We start from the raw sequence: 18,009 nt of genomic DNA, 5'->3' as shown, positions 1-18,009 counted from the left end.
GATAGTTTACTTGAAAATATAGTAATATAATTTTCTGTGATGCAGGAAGGTCTGTGTGCTTGAGGAGAGGAAAGAATTCCTTTCTGGATTAAGTGAAACCAAGGGATAAAAGAAAAGGTCTTAATTAAGATTAAATCAATCATCTTTCCCTCATTAAGCATATTATTTTACAGAGTCATTACATATATTCAAATCATATTGCACAGGATTAAGAGGATTAGAGCCTACCCTAGCCTCTTTGTCTGCCGAGGGCCGCAGCTAAGAGTTTACTGAGAGGGGAATCAAGCATCCTGCTAAGAAGCCTCCCTGGAAAGAGGAAAAATGAAAGGCTGATGAGGGAGACAGACACATACCTGTGCGTGATGCCAATCTGCTTGATCTACAGGAACCAAGGGCTGCCCTGAAGGCAATGTCTGCTTTTTCCCCCCTTAGTTCATTTTCATGACGTGATATCTATTTTTTGAAAGACACATTGGCAGGCAATCTCAGTAGCTGTGTTGGCGGCATCCACCTGCATTCCTTTCTTCTAGAAGACATGGTCTTGTCTGTTTGGTTGGTCTCCTTCACCTACACCTGGATTGCATGGCTGCCGGATGCTTCTGCTACTTCTGACATCAAGAGGCACCATCAGCAGTGCCTAGCTTCAATGAAACAAACACGGTAAGATACACATCAATAGTTTTCTATTTTCTCCCCAGCAACTGCCTCAGACCTTCTGCTGGTCTTGAAATATATCTTTAAGGGAAGCCCATCTCTGTTGCTGTCCCTGTGCTTGCAGTAGCCCTGACCCATCAGAATAAATCACCTCTGGTTAACATCCAAAAGCACGGGCTCTTCCATCTTTGGCATTGTTTGTTTAGTTGTATTTATTTGGGGAGAAAATAGTTAAAAGTTTCACATATGGATAATCCTTCAGGGAGCTTGTTTCCTCAGTGTGGAATGCATTGATCATCAATAACGATAATTGTTCACAGTTTCTTCAAATTTTGAATTAGAAGTAGTTTAAGAAACAACTTACCACGTTAATTTTGTGGAGGGCAATATAGTTTTATACACTGAAGAGATAGTGTAAAAAAGCATCAAGACCGTTTATTGTCTTTTGAAAATAGCATTCATATATTTAAAGTATCTTTCTGAAGATCAATGCATCATTGTTGTTATTTTCCCAACAATAACATGAGATGCCTGGCTATAACCAGGAGAAATCAGTGCATTATAATAACCAGGGCATCCCAACTTGCCTGTGGCGTCCCAGGTTTCACTAAGAGCACCCTGAATCCCCCAGCCTTGGACAAGTCAGTCATCCATAGAACGTCCTTGCAAAAGTCTTCCTTTTTTATGAGAGTTCTCAAAAGATCTAGCCTGTAAAGTGGTAGATGTCGGACATCTTGTCCTTATAACCTTGCATATTCATGAAACACTCACCACCAGATCAGGAAAAAGAACAAAACATTTAACCAATGCCTTCAGATTCCTCGGATTTAAAGAAGACAGGAACTGTAGTCCCAATTCCCGGTCTGCTTTGTACTTTTAAAGTATATTTTTAGTTGAAATAGAATTACATCATTTTCCTCTTCCCTTTCCAATACCCCAACATACTTTCAAGTTGATAGACTCTTTTTCTTTGACTACTATTATTATACATACACACACACACACACACACACACACGCATATACACACATGTTTATATATATATATATATATATATATATATATATATATATATATATATATTGTGTGTATGTATGTTTGGGGTATGTATATATGTGTGTGCACAAATATACAAATACAACCATTTTGATTCCATCTTCGTTTTCTATGTGTACATGGTTTCAGGGTCCACCACTCTTCATAGGACAATCAATAAGGGGGCTCATCCCTGGGAGAGGCTACTTTTCCTTCTCCCAGCAGTCAGTAGTCCCTTTCAGTTCTTTGCTAGGAGTGGGACTCCATGAAATCTTCCACGTTCCACATTAGCATGTCCATTGGTAATGCCATTGTTCCAGTCTTGTCTCTGTAGTCATTTCTAGGAGAGGCTATTTTACACCAGACTTCCTGGTATTTGGCTCTTACAGTCTTTTCACCTCTGAACCATGACAATGACCAGCATGGCAAGACAGAGGTAAAGGTGCATTAAGTGTCACTCACATGTTGGTGCCAACCAATAGCTGTCTGACTGGACTTAAAGGCCCACTCAACAGGAGAGAAATCATGCCTGGCACTGGACCTGGCCAACTTCCCAGAGCTCGTGAGGTCATGGACCTGGGAAGAAAATCTACTAATGTCGCTTTGGTCCTACTTTTTAAAGTGTACCTCCTACACTTTCCTTCCATTCTGTTCTCAGACCACAGACCTGAGATGACACAGGGCCTAGTTGAGTTTAATTCCTTTCTGGACCCTCTCCAAAGAAATTAAACATGAATGTAAGATTATGCCAGACTATGTGTAATTTTTGTTTTTGTTAGTTTCAGGTTGCTTCCAATATTCATGTAGTTTATTTTATAATAAATGGAGAGTCTATTAAATATCATCGATGATTTAAGGCAATAGATTTTTTCTGGCTGTTCCACATGCTTAGAAAAGGAAAAAGTAAATTATAAAAGCTATTCCATTATACTAGTCTACATTCATGGCATGGTATCTATGAGAAAAAAAAAAACTACCACACACTAGTGTTTATCATTCACTTACATCAATAGGAGGGAGTTAGAAAGGAGCACACAAGCCAAGCCCTATCAACAATCACTCAAGAAAAGGGGTGACTCGGAAGGCCTTGCCTCTGTCTCTGAACTATTTGCCATCAGCAGATTCCTGGAGAAATGGAATCACTGCCTTTAGTTCTGTGCCCTCTGTTCAGCCTGCCAGCCTTCAAGAGATAGCTCCAGATAGCCTGGTTAATCTCAGTGGGCTATAAAACAAAACAAATAGACGTGTGCATGGGAGAGAATTTTTTTTCGTATGGTGGGGAGTGAAGAGTGGTGGTGGGGAGGTAGGAGTTAGGAGTTAAAAGTGGTCAGTGTGCAAGGTGTGCATGTATGAAAGTGTAAATAATAGTAATGATTTTAAAAAGCTACACTTATTGCTTATTACATTTTTTTTTAAGTCAATAGGGAACACAAGTCTTTCTGGTAAGGAGGGAACCTTTTCCTTAGGTTAAATGCCTCTTTTTATTTCCTTTTAAAAGAAAAGCAACTTAAGGGTTGTATAGGTCAGGTTCCCTCCAGGGGAAACACTGGGGTTTCTACTGTCTGAGCTCCAAATGCTTGTTTTCCACTTCTCTGTGTTCTAACTGAAGAGCCCTTCAGGCCACAAGCCAGAATATGATTCATTAAAATTTATATCTGCTGCTTTTGTTCTGCAGTGAACAATCCTTTAGGGCACTGAAGATTGTGTAAACCACCACCCTGGTTCAAAGCAGCTACTTAGAATGAAACAGAGGCACTTTCCCTGAGTGAACACAGTAATCCAAGAGTCAGTTTCTACACTGCTCTCAGCACTCCCTCATGCAAATGTCAAAGCATTTGACAAAAATACAGCAATGACTGTCTAGGCTTGTTCCAGAGAAGGAGGGCCAGGCTTCTCCATAATTTTCTAGGAAATAAATATTATGAGGTTCTTTGCCCGATACTCAACTTGATTATCCACAACAAGTAACAGTATAACTGATTAATAATCTACCCCTTATGGTGCAAGGAAACTAACAGGATGGAGATGAGAGGGGAAGGCATAGTCTTTGTTTGAAAATCACACACTTTACTCACTGCTTTGTGTTGTGTCAATTATTCTGAGCCCTGCTTTCATTCAGTCAGGCCTGTTTATATTATTTTAATCAGGCTATTTATTTTTATTTAGATTATAAACTTGATTTTCATCCAGAGATATCCTTTCCTCAGGCTAAACATTTTAAAAGTCTTATATTCTAATATTCCTCCTGTTTTTAAGAAAGGCAGTGGGGAGGAATTATGAATAAAGAAACTTTTGACAAGTGAAAATATTGTTCTTTGCCTAGGAAAGACTTCTAGTTCTACTGTAATCATGCTGTCCTTGGGCTGTTAGGCCTATTATAGATCTATGACAGAATTTAGTAATTATTAAACTATCCTACAATAGACCTGTATGCATTTTATCATAGTCTCTTTGTTTATTTATGCATACTTTAATGATAACTTATTTAATTTTACATTTTGTGAGCTAATCTTTATACTATTTTATTTTAAACCAAGCTTATAAGTCTCCTGGAAGCAAGGCGGTGGTGGCACACACCTTTAATCCCAGCACTCAGGAGGCAGAGTCAGGTGGATCTCTGTGAGTTCAAGGCCAGCCTGGTCTACAGAGCAAGATCCAGGACAGGCATCAAAACTACTCGAAGAAACCCTGTCTCAAAAAACCAAAAAAAAAAAAAAAAATCTCCTGGAAACTGAACATTGGCTCTTATTAACAATTCAGAGCAGACATTAGCACAGATCTATATAATAACCTACAGATTATTCTTAAGGCTACAGTTAGTATGCATTCTTTCAGTATCCCAATCCAAGCCATGCACTGGTGTGAAAGGTTGTGGAAACATTAGCACAGTTAGTAGCAGATTTAAGATCTTTTTTCAAACAAGATAGGAACTCTAAGTATCATAAACTTTTGTAACTTACTGTACCATGTGAGCTCCAGATAACGTCTACAGGCCAACTCTAAAATTGGTCCAGTTTCCTAATTCCACAAGGGAGTCTGAACCCTCAGCACTGAGATCATGACCTGGTAGAGACCCAGGTGAGATACTGTGGCTGCCATGTCTCTAGTGGAGCACACTCTGGCTGTCTTATCCACAGAAATGTTCACCTGCACAGGTATTTCCTTTATAGGTAAAAGGTATTGACTGCAGTCAGCCTTGCATTCCAGAGGGAGTTCAGGTGTCTAGAAGCTGTTTAGGCAAAGCCCCGGGGCTCTTCTCATCCTCTCTAAGGCTTCTCAAAGCATCAGGGACCTAGAAATAAACATTGAATCTCCAATTAGGAGATCTCCAACAGTTTTCTTAGTGATCAAATAAAGAGGGCAAATGAATTTCCAGCTACTTCACTCTATCATGAATTTGTATCTATATATCCTAGCAGAACCTTTTGACAGATTTTACATTTTTAAAAGAAAAACGTAATATAATGTATTGTACTATGTGTTAGCATTTAGACATTACCTGGCTGGCCCTTGTGGACCTAGCCAGTAAGTAGCAGTACCTTGGCCTGCTCAGGGTCCTGACAACATCAAGTGCTTATTGCTACATGGTCGCTGTGCCCCCTTTAAAAGGCAGGTCCTACCTACCTCTCTGTCTCTCTCAATCTCTCTGTCTCTGTCTCTCTGTCTCCCTCTCTCTCTCTCCTCTCTGTCTCTGAGGTAGCGTCTGTACCTTCTCTCTTCTCTTTTTCCCCATCTCTTCACTCATCCTCTCCTCTTATCTTCAGAGGCACAATCTATGTCCCTTCTTCCCTTTCCTTAATAAAATCCTCTACATGAGTGCTGTCTGCATGGTGTGAGCGACTTTCCACCACGCCCCTTGGCTCCACCGCCAAGACCACGCCACGCCCTTTTTAAATACAACAGCTGCTATTTTGTTATTATATAGAATATAAAATAGTTTATAATAACTATTCCATGCATTATAAACAATATATAATTGCATATAATTATAAATATATACAAATACTAAGTCAGGTTTTCAAAGCAAATGCCTATATTCATGAGGCATTATGTATATACAGGCAAGCTATCTGAGGGGCATGTTGTCAAGTGCAATCTCTAAACAATGTCTGGATTCCATTCTTTATGACTTCTTTATTAAAGTAGATTAACCTGGACACTCGCCACAGTCTTCTTCGTCACCTTCCTTTGAAGATTTTTCTGTCTCAGGCATCTCTCTCCTTCCTAATCTTGTTCTCTGCTTCTTTCATACAAGAGTTTCCTAAGAACAAAGATGATTATGAATACTGAGGTTGAGATAGTGAATGACTCTCCGCCAAGTAATGTATCATTTCCACACTGGCTTGCTTCCTACCTTCTTTCAACAAAATTAAAGGAAAAACCTAGTTAATTTGTTAGGTGATAAATCACTAAAAATGATTGTGGGTAATTGGTCACACGATGTAGCTTTTAAAATATAAGTCAGAATAATTGTCTCACCATGCAGAGGGCCTAATCCAGTCCCATGCAGGCTCCTCAACCATTGATCCAACTTTCATGAGTTCCCACTAGTTTGGTTTGGTCGTCTCTGCAGATTCCCCCATCATGATCCTGATTCACTTGCTCATAGAATCCCTCTTCTTTTTGACTGGATTCCTGGAGCTCTGCCTGGTGTTTGACTGTGGATCTCTGTATCTGTTTCCATCAGTCATTGGAGAAAAGCTCTGATTTGCTTGAGGGACCCCCCTGGCGGTAGAATCAGAATCCATCCTTGGTGCATGAGGGGGCTTTTTGGAGCCAACTACCTATGATGGGACACCTCATGCAGCCTTGAGGCAGGGGGAAGGGCTTGGACTTGCCATGGGAGGCCTTGCCTTCTTGTCAGGGGGATAGGGGGTCGGTTGAGGGGGAAATGCTGGGGTGGGAGACTGGGGGGGCAGGAGGAGATAAGAGGGGAATCTCTGATTGGTGTGTAAAAAGAAAAAAATTTCTTAATAAAAAATGAAAAAAGTAAGTCAGAATAAATTTAGATAATTCAGTTACTTTTTCAAACATTATGAAAAATTTTTCTTGAAATTCAATGTACTTACACATACATGAACAAAATTCAGTATTTTCATCTATAAAACTAAAAAAAGGAATGTATGCAAAACCTAGCTTCATTCTAACAATGACTAAATCCATTTAACACATAAAATAATGAGAAAAATATACCACCATTTCATTAACAAATTCATTTTCACTAAAGTTCTATTCTTAAATCTAATAGGAATCAACATTTATATAAATTATTTTGTTCTCTTTGTGATGGTAATATAAAATTTAAAAGTTAATATCAATGCATGTACATATTTTCTTCCCAAACATATTTGGATGATGAATAATAAAATTCTATGAAGCAAGTAATGGAAATATAAGTACTAAGAAAATAAGTAATATAAATTTTCTGATAATATTTTAGAGAAGAATTTATTCATATATTTTTAAATACTTAATGTATGTATTCAAGTTCACTGGATACGTTTAAAGGAAGAATGTTCTTCTACATCAATATCTAAATATTTTTCAATGTATGATGAAAGGATTATAGAGGTTATTTATATTTGTTTGGGGGAATTATTTTATAATTTTTAATTGTGCGTGGGGTGTGTGTCTGATGAGAGTGTGTCTGTGTATGTCTGGAGAGGTTGTAAATGTAGGTGCCTATGTAGCTAGAGGTGTTAGATTCCCCTGGAGCTGAGGTTACAGGATGTTCTGAGTCACCCCATGTGGGAACTGGGACCCAAACACCTGTTCTTTGTATGACAGTAAACACTCTTACCCACTGAGACATCTCTCTAGTTCCTTTAAGTATTTTTTTTAACATGTATGGTACAGAGGATAAATTTGTAAAAATTTGCTTTGAGGGTACAAACAACATATTCTCTTTGCAAAGAACTTAAGGTAAAAGGAAATCAAGATGAGATAAACATGGACCACTCAGGTCAGGTAAGAGCAGGTGCCTGTACCCCACTGCGGCCCAGAAAGCACTTCACAGCAGGCCTGTGCTCAGCATTCTTGGAGTTCTTAATTAAAATGCATCTGTATTTCGGTCTCCTGCAGAAGAATGCTTCCTGAAAAGACACATTAGTCACATGTCATTTAGTTGTATCCAAAATATTATTACCAAAGGAGTAATTTTTACAAATTTCCTGTTACATGTTACATCTACACTTTCTTATTTACAAAAACAAGTAGCCAGCATTTACTAACTACATGCTATTTTCTACAGGAACAAGTTATCCTGAAAAAAAAAATGTTTCAAAAGCAAATTTTATACCCTAAACCTACTGAATCAGAAACTCTGGGCAGAGACCCAGGAAACCAGAAGAGCTGGATGCTTGCCAATGAGGATCATATTTGCCAAACATCTGGGCTGATGTCTTGGACATAATAGGCATTACTTGAAAACTACCTCTTGTTATTTGTGTACAGGTGTGTGGGGGTGGTGTTCATGTGGGTGCACCTGTATATGCATATATATGGGGGCCAGAAGTCCTGCTTCCTCAGGAGTTGTCTACCTTGTGTCTTGAGACAGGGTTTCTAATTGACCTGGGCTCATCAATTAGGCTTCTGGCTGATGAGCAAGCCCCAGAGATCTTCCTGTCTATGTCTTTGGGATCACAAACACATGTGCTACCATGACTCACTTGGTGGGGGGTAGTTATAGGGATCAAATTTACGTTCTCATGCTTGCTCAGGAAGTACTTTATGATGAGTACCTCCCCAGTCCTCTATCACTATTTTTTTTTAAATAACAGTTTATCCTAGCTTCTTAGAAGGTTTTCCCTAGTTTATTCTAGCTTCTTGGGAGAAATAGTTCAGTGTGTTTAGTTATTCAGAGGCTATAATGACTTAACATATTTAAATTCAAATTCATTGCCTTCTATCAAAAAGAGATTCCTTTCCTGAACTTATCCGTTCATATTATTAGAAAAAGAATACATCTCTAAACCACTGAGGATTCATCCAGATTCTGCCCTATTGAGAAAACACACTGGACCATCTTACAAACCCTAATGTACCTCTTCCATCAGCTGCTTCAGTATCTGAAATCCTCCTAGTCAGAGTCATTTTCTGGAGTCAGGAAAATGCCTCCAGTGCCAGTGAAATGGTTCAGGGGTCACGACTGAGGGTGAGAACCTTGGTTCAATCTCCAGGCTCTACAGGATGGAAGGAGACAAGAGAATTCCACAAGTTGTCTTCTGTCTTACGCAAGAGTGTCCATGGGAAACACATACACACACACACACACACACACACACACACACACACACACACACACACACCAGATAGATAGATAGATAGATAGATAGATAGATAGATAGATAGATAGATAGATAGATAGATAGATAGGTGGATGGATGGATGGATGGATGGATGGACGGACGGACGGACAGACAGACAGACAGACAGACAGATGTAGCAAGAAAGAATTTAAATCAACTTTTGTTAAAATTTGCATCAGTGTTCCTAGGAAATGGTACCCAAGGCAGAAAAGCAGTCCCAGTGTCCCAGCACCTTGCTCACATTCACAGATGCCCGGAGAGACAGGACTTTGTTCTATATCAGGACACCACAGAAAGGAGCTTGCCAGGCACCCTTTGACCTAGAGAAGGAAAGGTGGCAATGGACTTTGCCTATGTCACTGCTGGGTTTGCCCAGGTCCAACACCCCCGGAGCTCTACAACCTCCAGCAGGCATTCTGCCTGCAATCTCAGCCTGTCCCCATAGTCTCTGCTTATTCTGGCTTTGAAAACCCTGTTTTCATCAGTTTACAGTTTTGTAATGTTTTTGTTTCTTGACTGCCTTAATGAAGAGATTGTTCAATCAATGTCGGTCTCTTGGGTATCTGGTTCCAATGCTCATCCCCGGGCTGTTTCCACAAGGTGTCTTGTTGAAATGCTCATCCCTGGGCATTCTTTCCTCAAGGGCTGCCTTAGCTGATGTGGGTGGTCTGTGAATCTGAACTTGGATCACCTTCACCTACATAATATTTCTCATTTAACATACCTATTCTGAGAAATGTTGTCTGTTTATGTATTAAATCCCTCTTTCTTTGCTATTTCAAATACTCTAAAATTTGCTTTACCTTACCTGCTCTATCCTTATGTAACAAAAAACAAATGTTGGCAGATATTTGGCTTATTCTGAACTAACAGAATGAGATTTTATGTGTTTATTTCAGAGCACACTATGTTAAGCAAGATGGCTAATAATGAGAAATATATGTATCTTAAAAGTATTTTAAGCTGGCTAGTTTTATGTCAACTTGACACAAACTAGAGTTATCTGAAAGGAGGAAACCTCAATTGAGAAACTACCTCCTTAAGGTCTGGTTGTAGGGCACTTATTAATTAGTGGTTAACAAGACAAGGGGAACCGAGCCCATTGTGGGTGGTGCCACCCCTGAGCTTGGTGATCCTGGGTTCGATAAAAAAGCAGGCTGGGCCAGCTCATAGCCCTGGTTCTGGGCCTGGGTGGTAACTGGGTTGGTCAGCCTGCCAGTTTTCCCTCAATGTCACCACCAGAGAGAGCTCTCTAGCACTGCCCCGGCTAACTCACCCAATGCAGCAGGCATCAAGGAGCAGGGCCAGTTCTCCTGCTCTCATGATCTTGAGCTCACCCACACTCACACCACCAGGGCCAGCTCTACTGTTTTGCCCAGGTGAAGTGTAAGACCCAAATTTCAAGGCCTGCTTGCCCCAGCATCCACCCCATCTATGAACTGCTGGAGAATGTGAAGGGGCAGGACCTGCAGATCCAAAGCTGCAGGATCTCCATGACACAAGACAACAACAGGATATCCAAGAGGAGTCCCAATGAGGGCCCAGTGTCAATGGTGTAGTGGAAGCCAGAGGCCTCCAACCAGATGACTCATTGCCATGAACACTTAACGAGCAAATACCTATAGACTAAAGGGTAAATTGTGTGACTCACTGTGTCACACTACAGCTTCCATGCCAAGACTTTTCTTTGTTTTTTTGGTTGGTTTGGTTTGGTTTGGTTTGTTAGGTTTTTGTTTTTTGTTTTTCTTTTAAATTTTGTTTTATTTTGAAATGGAGGTTGCAAGGGCAGAGGGCAGATACAAAGGGACAGGAAGATGAATGGGATCAGGATGCATGATGTGAAATATACAAATAATCAACAAAGTTTTTCAGAAATGTTAAAAGGAAGGAAGGAAGGAAGGAAGGAAGGAAGGAAGGAAGGAAGGAAGGAAGAAGGCATGAGGAGCAAGCCAGTAAGCAGCTTCCCTCCATGGCCTCTGCATCAGTTCCTGCCTCCAGGTTCCTGTCCTGTTTGAGGTCATGTCCTGACTTCCTTCAGTAATGGACTGTGGATGTGGAAGCATGTGCCAAATAAACCTTTTTCACCCCCAAGTTGCTTTGGTCATGGTATTTCATCACAGCAAAACTAACCCTAACTAAGACATTTGTGTCTTTTTCTTGGGGGCTACAGCATAAGGGAAAGTGGAATGAGGAAAGACGACAGTACTAAAGTCTGGCCCCTGAAACGGGAGCAGTTGTTGCACATTGAAGACCATGATTTCTCCACAAGGCCTGGATTTGGAGGTGAGTGTTACCATCAAAAATCAACGCTAAAGCTACTGCACTCTCAAGATGGGAAAATTTGAAGCAATTAGTACAAAAACTCTAGTAAAAGCCATCTGCTAAAGTAAGTAAGTAAATAAATGAATAAACACTTTTAAATACTTGCATGATTATCTTCTCTTGACTGGGAACAATTGACTATGCCTACATTTTATATTGACCCCTGAACTCCTTTTTTTTCTATTTTTCACACTCTTGAAAGTAGAATGTGTTCAATATTTGGAAGACAGATAAATTTGCAACATAGCAACTTGCTATTTCTACTATAAGCTGAATTGGATGATGTGATGCTAATTGGATGACTGATTATTCCTACAAGCCAGAATGCCTGGCTTTAATGGAAGAACAATAATAATATCCAATGCCACTACTCCTTTTGCTGAGTGTATTTTTCTCCTTTTTAATGCTTTTAGCAATTAAAACTGTTTTGTTTTGGTTTTAGATCTGGCACTGTATTAAGCCCTTAAATGTACTGTACCATTTACCTTCACAATTATTACAAATAGGCACCATCATGAACCTTCATATTCCCATGTAGAAACCCATGGTTACGGAGGTTAGAAAGCATCCTGAAATCAAGTAGTAAGTAGTGGAAACAAGATTCCATGGCAGGTGGGGATGGTGAATCAGGGACCCAGCAGAGGAGCATTGTGGAGCATAGTGTTCTTCCCTTGGGGCTCTTCTACATGGTTTCATCATTGAGGGGCCACATTTTCCAGGGATGCACAGGGAGCATGACATCTTCCAGCTAAACTAAATTTCTTTGAGTTTACCTGGTTGGTTTTTGTTTATGTGTTTTTTTATGGAAACAAAATCTCACCCCCTCATCTCTCAAACTGACAGCTTTTCAAATATGCTGAAATATGAAAATAAGGGGAAAGTAGATGAAGAAGAAACAAGCCCTTCTGACAATAAAGCATTGGATGAATAACCAATTTGGATGTATAACCAATGACGGGAGAGAGTTGGGAGAAATGTGATAGTCATTGCATATTATGCTCAGAGCCAAGGGGAAGCAGGCAGGCATGTAGATGCCATGGAAAGTTAACGCACTTATGGGAAAAAATTAAATTATCAAGCAGCTGTTATGTAGAAGGCTGTTTTGGTTTGTTATGATTTGGTGTGATTTTTTTCTTTTTCTTTTCTTTTTTTCTTTCTTTTTTTGCATGTGTCAGTGTGTTCTGTACATGCATGTATAAATGTGTGTCCACATATATATGAGCTCATGTGTGCTAGTGTGGGTTCACATGTATACATATGCATTCAGTAGCTCAGAAATGACTTTGGGAATCTTCCATAATCACAGCGTACATGATTCATAGAGGCAACACCTCTCAGTTAAATGCAGACTTCATTGGTATAGCTAGTTTGGCTAGGCAGCTCTTTAGGGAATCCTTTGTTCCTACCTTCCCAGTGCTGAAGTTATAGGCAGGCTGCTGTGCCCATCCAGCAGAGATCCATACTTTGGTTATTACCCTTACACTTTACCTGATTGGCAATCTCCTCAACCCCTGGTTTTCTTTGGTAATTTTCTGGGAACCAGTGGGTTGCAATTCTAATCTTTTTTTTTTTTGCCATCAAAATACATTTTTATTTTAAATACCAGGTTCATCTCTTCCTTTGTGATTTTTTTTTTTAAAGAGAAGGTTTCTCAGTGTGACATCCCTGGTTGTCCTGGAACTCCATTTGTAGACCAGGCTGGCCTCGAACACAGAGCTCTACCTGCCTCTACCTCGAGAGTGCTAGGATTAAAGATGTGTAACACCATTGCACGGCCAGGGCTGCAATTCTAAAGGCCTGGCTTAAACTCCATTTTATTAGTGACTCAGACTTTTCTGATCATGATAACAATGGGGAAGGCTCTTAACAGTCAGGGCCCTGGGCCCCATCTCCGGCATTCCTGAACGACTAGATGTAAGTGAGACTGAGAGTTTGCAAAGCTGGCAGATGCTGCTGACACTGCATGGTCAATGATGCTGATGCTGTGGCTCTGAGAATCGCACTCTGAGGGCTGCTGGGTTAACTTACCATCATCAGATTTAAGTCTTGGTGAGCTTGTTACTTTTTGTTTTCTGGAGTGTTTAATCATAGCTGTTGAATTCCAATTTACAATCGTAGAAGCCTGGAAATTAATCAGGTTTAAAGAGATGTTTATTTAGTGCTGAGCAATCCGCAGTCATGTATTCTCAGCACTTGGAGGAGTCATGAGTCTCTGAACTGACTGCTACCCGCTGCCAAGAAGCTTCTGTGACCAAGGCTGGGAGCAGCACTAGTCTATAGGTATAAATGTGCATGTCTAGAAGGCAGTTTGACAATGCCTTCCCCTCCTAGTCTAAAGACATCCCCAGTGACTATTATCAGGTTTACATTACTAGAAAACAATTTCCTCCTGTGGATTAAGCACCATATCTGATCAGAGAACATACTTGCAGGAGCCCAGCACAGAATCAAGCCAGTCAATAATTCCAGCACGGGTAGGGGAGGGGATCTTGTAGCTTCGTGCCTCGCTGAGGAGCTATTGGCAATTGATGTCTCCCTCAGGAGGCAGCATCATTTTCCCTTGAGGGTGTAGCTGCTGAAAGTCTGCCCATGCTCATGCTAGCACCACTAATTTGGACTTGATTTTTCAAAGAGAAAAATAAGAAAAAGAACATGAGGAGTGGGCAGGATTCATGTTGGGATCCAATGAAAGAATGGGGCATCAGTGTGGATATGACCAAGATACATTATGGTTGGGGTGTGTGTGTGTGTGTGTGTGTGTGTGTGTGTGTGTGTGTAAAATTACCAAAGAATCAGTAAGGTATGCTAATTTTAAAACAAAAGGTATTCATTTCACTGTCCTTTTGAAACTCTTTTTCTTTCTCTACCTCACTATTTCTCTGACAAAAGATTTCAAAACCCTTAACTAGCATTTTCAATAAACTGATGCTTTCCCCAGAAAAAGGTCTTCCAAACTATGATGCAGTTCCTTGATTCTCCAATTTCTAAAGATCAGGTAAAATGGCTTATAGTTGTATCCTTTGCAGCCACTAGGAGACACCATTTGCACATGAATTGTTAGAAACTGACCTCAGAGCTGAAAATACCTAGAGATGCATCTTCTCAGGAATTCAAGATTGATTGATTGATCTGTTTATTTATTTTGTTTATTTTGAGGCTATTGTGAAAGGTACTGTTTCACTGATTTCTTTCTCAGTGGGTTTGTCATCTGTATACAGGAGGGCGACTGGTTTCTGTCTGTTAATTTTGTATCCTGATAACTTTGCTAGAAGTGTGTATCAGCTATAGGCATTTTTCAGGTGGAGTCTTTTTTGTTTGTTTGTTTGTTTTTGCTTTTTTGTTTTTTGAGACAGGGTTTCTTTGCGTTGTTTTGATGCTTGTCCTAGATCTCACTCTGTAGACCAGGCTGGCCTCGAACTCATAGAGATCCACCTGGCTCTAGCTCCTGAGTACTGGGACTAAAAGCGTGCACCACCACCTGGGTTCAGGTGGAGTCTTTAGGGAAGGGTATGTTGATGTCTTCCTATCCTGTTTGTATCCCCTTCACCTCCTTCAGGTGTCTTACTGTTCTAGCTATGACTTCAAGCCATAATTCCTGGAAACTAGGTTCCTCAATTAAATTGTTCTTTGTGGTAGAAGAAGAGGTGGTGGTGGTGGTGGTGGTGGTTTTTAGTAGGGTCTTTTTTAGGGACATTAGCAAGAAAGAGAGAAATGACTATACTTATTAGTGGACCTTAAAACAAACAATCCACAGACACCTTATTACTCAATGTGTTCCAAGGATTGTGCGGAAGCACCAGGGAGTCTGTTAAATTTTGAAGCTCAGGCCCAAAGCCTGCATTGTAACTCCACATGGTAACAGGGTACCCAAGTGAGGGGCTATGGATGCTGCAGAATACTAAACCTGCACTTTCCTTTCAAGGTAAAATATTTATGCTTTCATCCTCCACCCTTGTCATCATTCTCACCTCCAGAAAAGCATTACATTGGCCCCAAATTCCCTCTATACCTGATCTGTTAAAAATACATGTTAATATTTTAAGTGATAATACCTTCCTAAATTATTTTCCCTGAGGCTACTTTATGAGATTACTAAATATGCAATTGAAACATTCGACTCACACTTAGTGACAGGCGGCAGATCATCTCACAATTAAGAAATTCCTCTCACAATCATAGGTCAGGCTAAATGGTGTTCAGATGGCTTGTTTGGTGATCCAGGAAGGAAAACTCAACAAGTCCAGTCAGAAGTGTCAGTCTACTAGCTCTGTGAAATGGTCTTTAACCTTCGCTTGCTTAGCTTGACCAGAACCGTGCCTTCTATGGTGACTCATTTCTCTGTTCTCAAACGGCTGCTTTCCTTTGGGAAATCAGGCTGTGGAATAGAAAAGACAAGCCTTAATTTATCTCCCTTCTCTTCTACTTGTCTACAGCCCAAGCTCATGAACATACTTCTCTCCTCTCAGCTAAATGTAACTTCAGCACTTCTCCTTGCCTTAATGTGTTTTCCTGATTAGGTTTAACATTAAAACCAGCTGCTACCGGGGTGGGTTTTTTTTTTTTCTTCTTTTCACTTTTATAAAGCATTAGAAGATTAATTGACTCATTATGTGGAAACAGGAGGATGTAAATTTAGGGAGCTTTTTGTTTAACTTGGGTTATAAATTGCAGCTCATTTTCTTTATTTATGTTTTCCCGCCCACCATGTCTCCTATAACTAAGGACATTTTGTTTCAGTCTTCCAGATGATGGTCTCTTTGTTTCTCGAAAGTCAATTCAGCACCTAAATTCTGGCTGCTGAGTTGAGACAAAAGCTAACATTATCAAAGCTGCTTACGGTCTCCACATGTCACACAACAAGCCTGAGAGTCAGAAGGACTTATTCCTATCCCTATCACTACCTTTCCCGGGATTTCAAATGAGAGTTCTTATTTATCCACATAAGTTCATACAGAGGTCAGCTAGAGCTAAAAAAACCATGTGTACCTAACTAATGGAGTGCCTGTACAGATATGAGATGACACATTATGTAATGTATTATAAAGACACTACAGAGATGGATACATAATTTCTACTTAGCCCTAACTAGTCTACCTGCATACAAATATCCCAATAAATACATTAAAAGGTTTATAGATGTGTGTTACTACCTAGTTAGTGATCCTTGGAAGTTAATAGTCAAAAGGGTTAACTTTTACTTGATTTTTACATATAAACTTGAGCCAAGTTCTTATTATAAAGGTATTATCATTTATGATGTTAAGTCCATTGTTCACCCAACAGAGAGTAAATGTTAGGGAACAGAACATTTGAATGGGGTTAAGGGCAGGATGTGATATGCGTTCCTTTATGTATTCTCATAATAGCCCTACAAGGTGGGCACCATATTGTTCTAATTAGAGATTAGCAAACAAAAATATGAAGATTAAGGAGACACATAGAACTCTAGCCCTACTTTGGTTTTATATGGCTATATATGTTGGCATTTTAACACCTGTGTTTAGCTGTCACTTGCTCTAATACTCTGCTTTTTTAGCACAAGAATGGTGTTTGGAGGTTTGGTTAGCAGCCAATATTCTGTAACTCTAAATCTTGCCTTTACATTCCCTTCACTTTCTACTCAGCCCCCAAGTGTCAGAGCACAGGTTCTCATACCCAAGAGTTGGGTGCCCTTGACATAGAGTTCAAAGGAGACAGACATGAGGCCAGACAGTATCCACAGGCCCACACTGTCTGTGGAGTCTGAGGAGCTCATCTCCATATCATAGTATAAATCTGAATGGAAGAAAGAAGAAATAGAAGACAACAAGAACTCATTTCAAATGACCAAGCTGTGTATTTTCTTCACTGTAACAAGAGCCTGGTCAGCAGTAGTGTGAATATACCATTGAAAGGAAGCTTTGTAACAGTGTCCCCAGGACTTCAGAAACAGCCACCAACGAGGATATGCACTCCTTTCTTCATATCTTAAAGAATTGTTTCCTGGCCTGCACCATTACCTAAAAAGACACCAACTAGTGCAGATGTTCAAGTCCTTTATACAAAATGGCACAGCACTTGCATATGTCCTTTATCAATTCTTCCATGATCTTTCAGTTGTCTCTAGCTTATTTCTAATGCCCAGTACAATGTAAATGCTGTGTAAATTGTTGTTAATAAGGCTTGTTTGGAAAATAATGATGAGGAAAAAGTAGTTCATGTTCAGTTCACAGACAGATTTGAGTATCTTAACTGAAGTTGACTGAGTCAACAGATAATAAAACCCATAGACTCAAATGGCCAATTGTCCTTAAAAGATCCTAAATCCAAGCTGTTCTCTGGCTTCATCAGAAAATGAGTGGTGGGAAATCACTATAGGTGTGTGTGTGTGTGTGTGTGTGTGTGTGTGTGTGTGTGTGTGTGACCTACATGATAACCTACATGTTTGAGTGTTTAAGTGAACCTATATGTTTGAATGTTTAATTAAGAATAGTGCCCTGCATTTTCAAAAGGCAGGCTTGCATTTTTGCTTAACTGAGCAAGTAATATTCATTTATTAAGGTCCAATTAAGTCTCTTAAGTCTATAAACTGTACTGTTTATGGCCTGCAGTGGAACTCTTTGAGTATCTCTGTGCAGAATTTACATTGGAAGAAACCAAACTTTGGAGATATTTCTTACTCCATAATATATAACTGTGATGAAGCCATGCT

General features: G+C 39.9%; 1 protein-coding gene across 1 annotated transcript in view; it reads left to right on the top strand.

Annotated features, from left to right (window-relative positions):
- Nucleotides 1-535: 535 nt before the first annotated feature.
- Gabrr3 (gamma-aminobutyric acid type A receptor subunit rho3) overlaps nt 536-18,009 on the top strand; it is a 51,328-nt gene continuing 33,854 nt past the window's right edge. The window contains exons 1-2 of the mRNA XM_059277631.1: nt 536-660; nt 11,167-11,279. Of these exons, the coding sequence (XP_059133614.1) occupies nt 536-660; nt 11,167-11,279 (238 nt within the window). The remainder of the gene's footprint in view (nt 661-11,166; nt 11,280-18,009) is intronic.

This window comes from Peromyscus eremicus, chromosome 12 (assembly GCF_949786415.1).
Source record: "Peromyscus eremicus chromosome 12, PerEre_H2_v1, whole genome shotgun sequence".
NCBI lineage: Eukaryota > Metazoa > Chordata > Mammalia > Rodentia > Cricetidae > Peromyscus > Peromyscus eremicus.
Note: the sequence above shows the minus strand (reverse complement) of the source record. Positions and strands in the feature narration are given on the sequence as shown.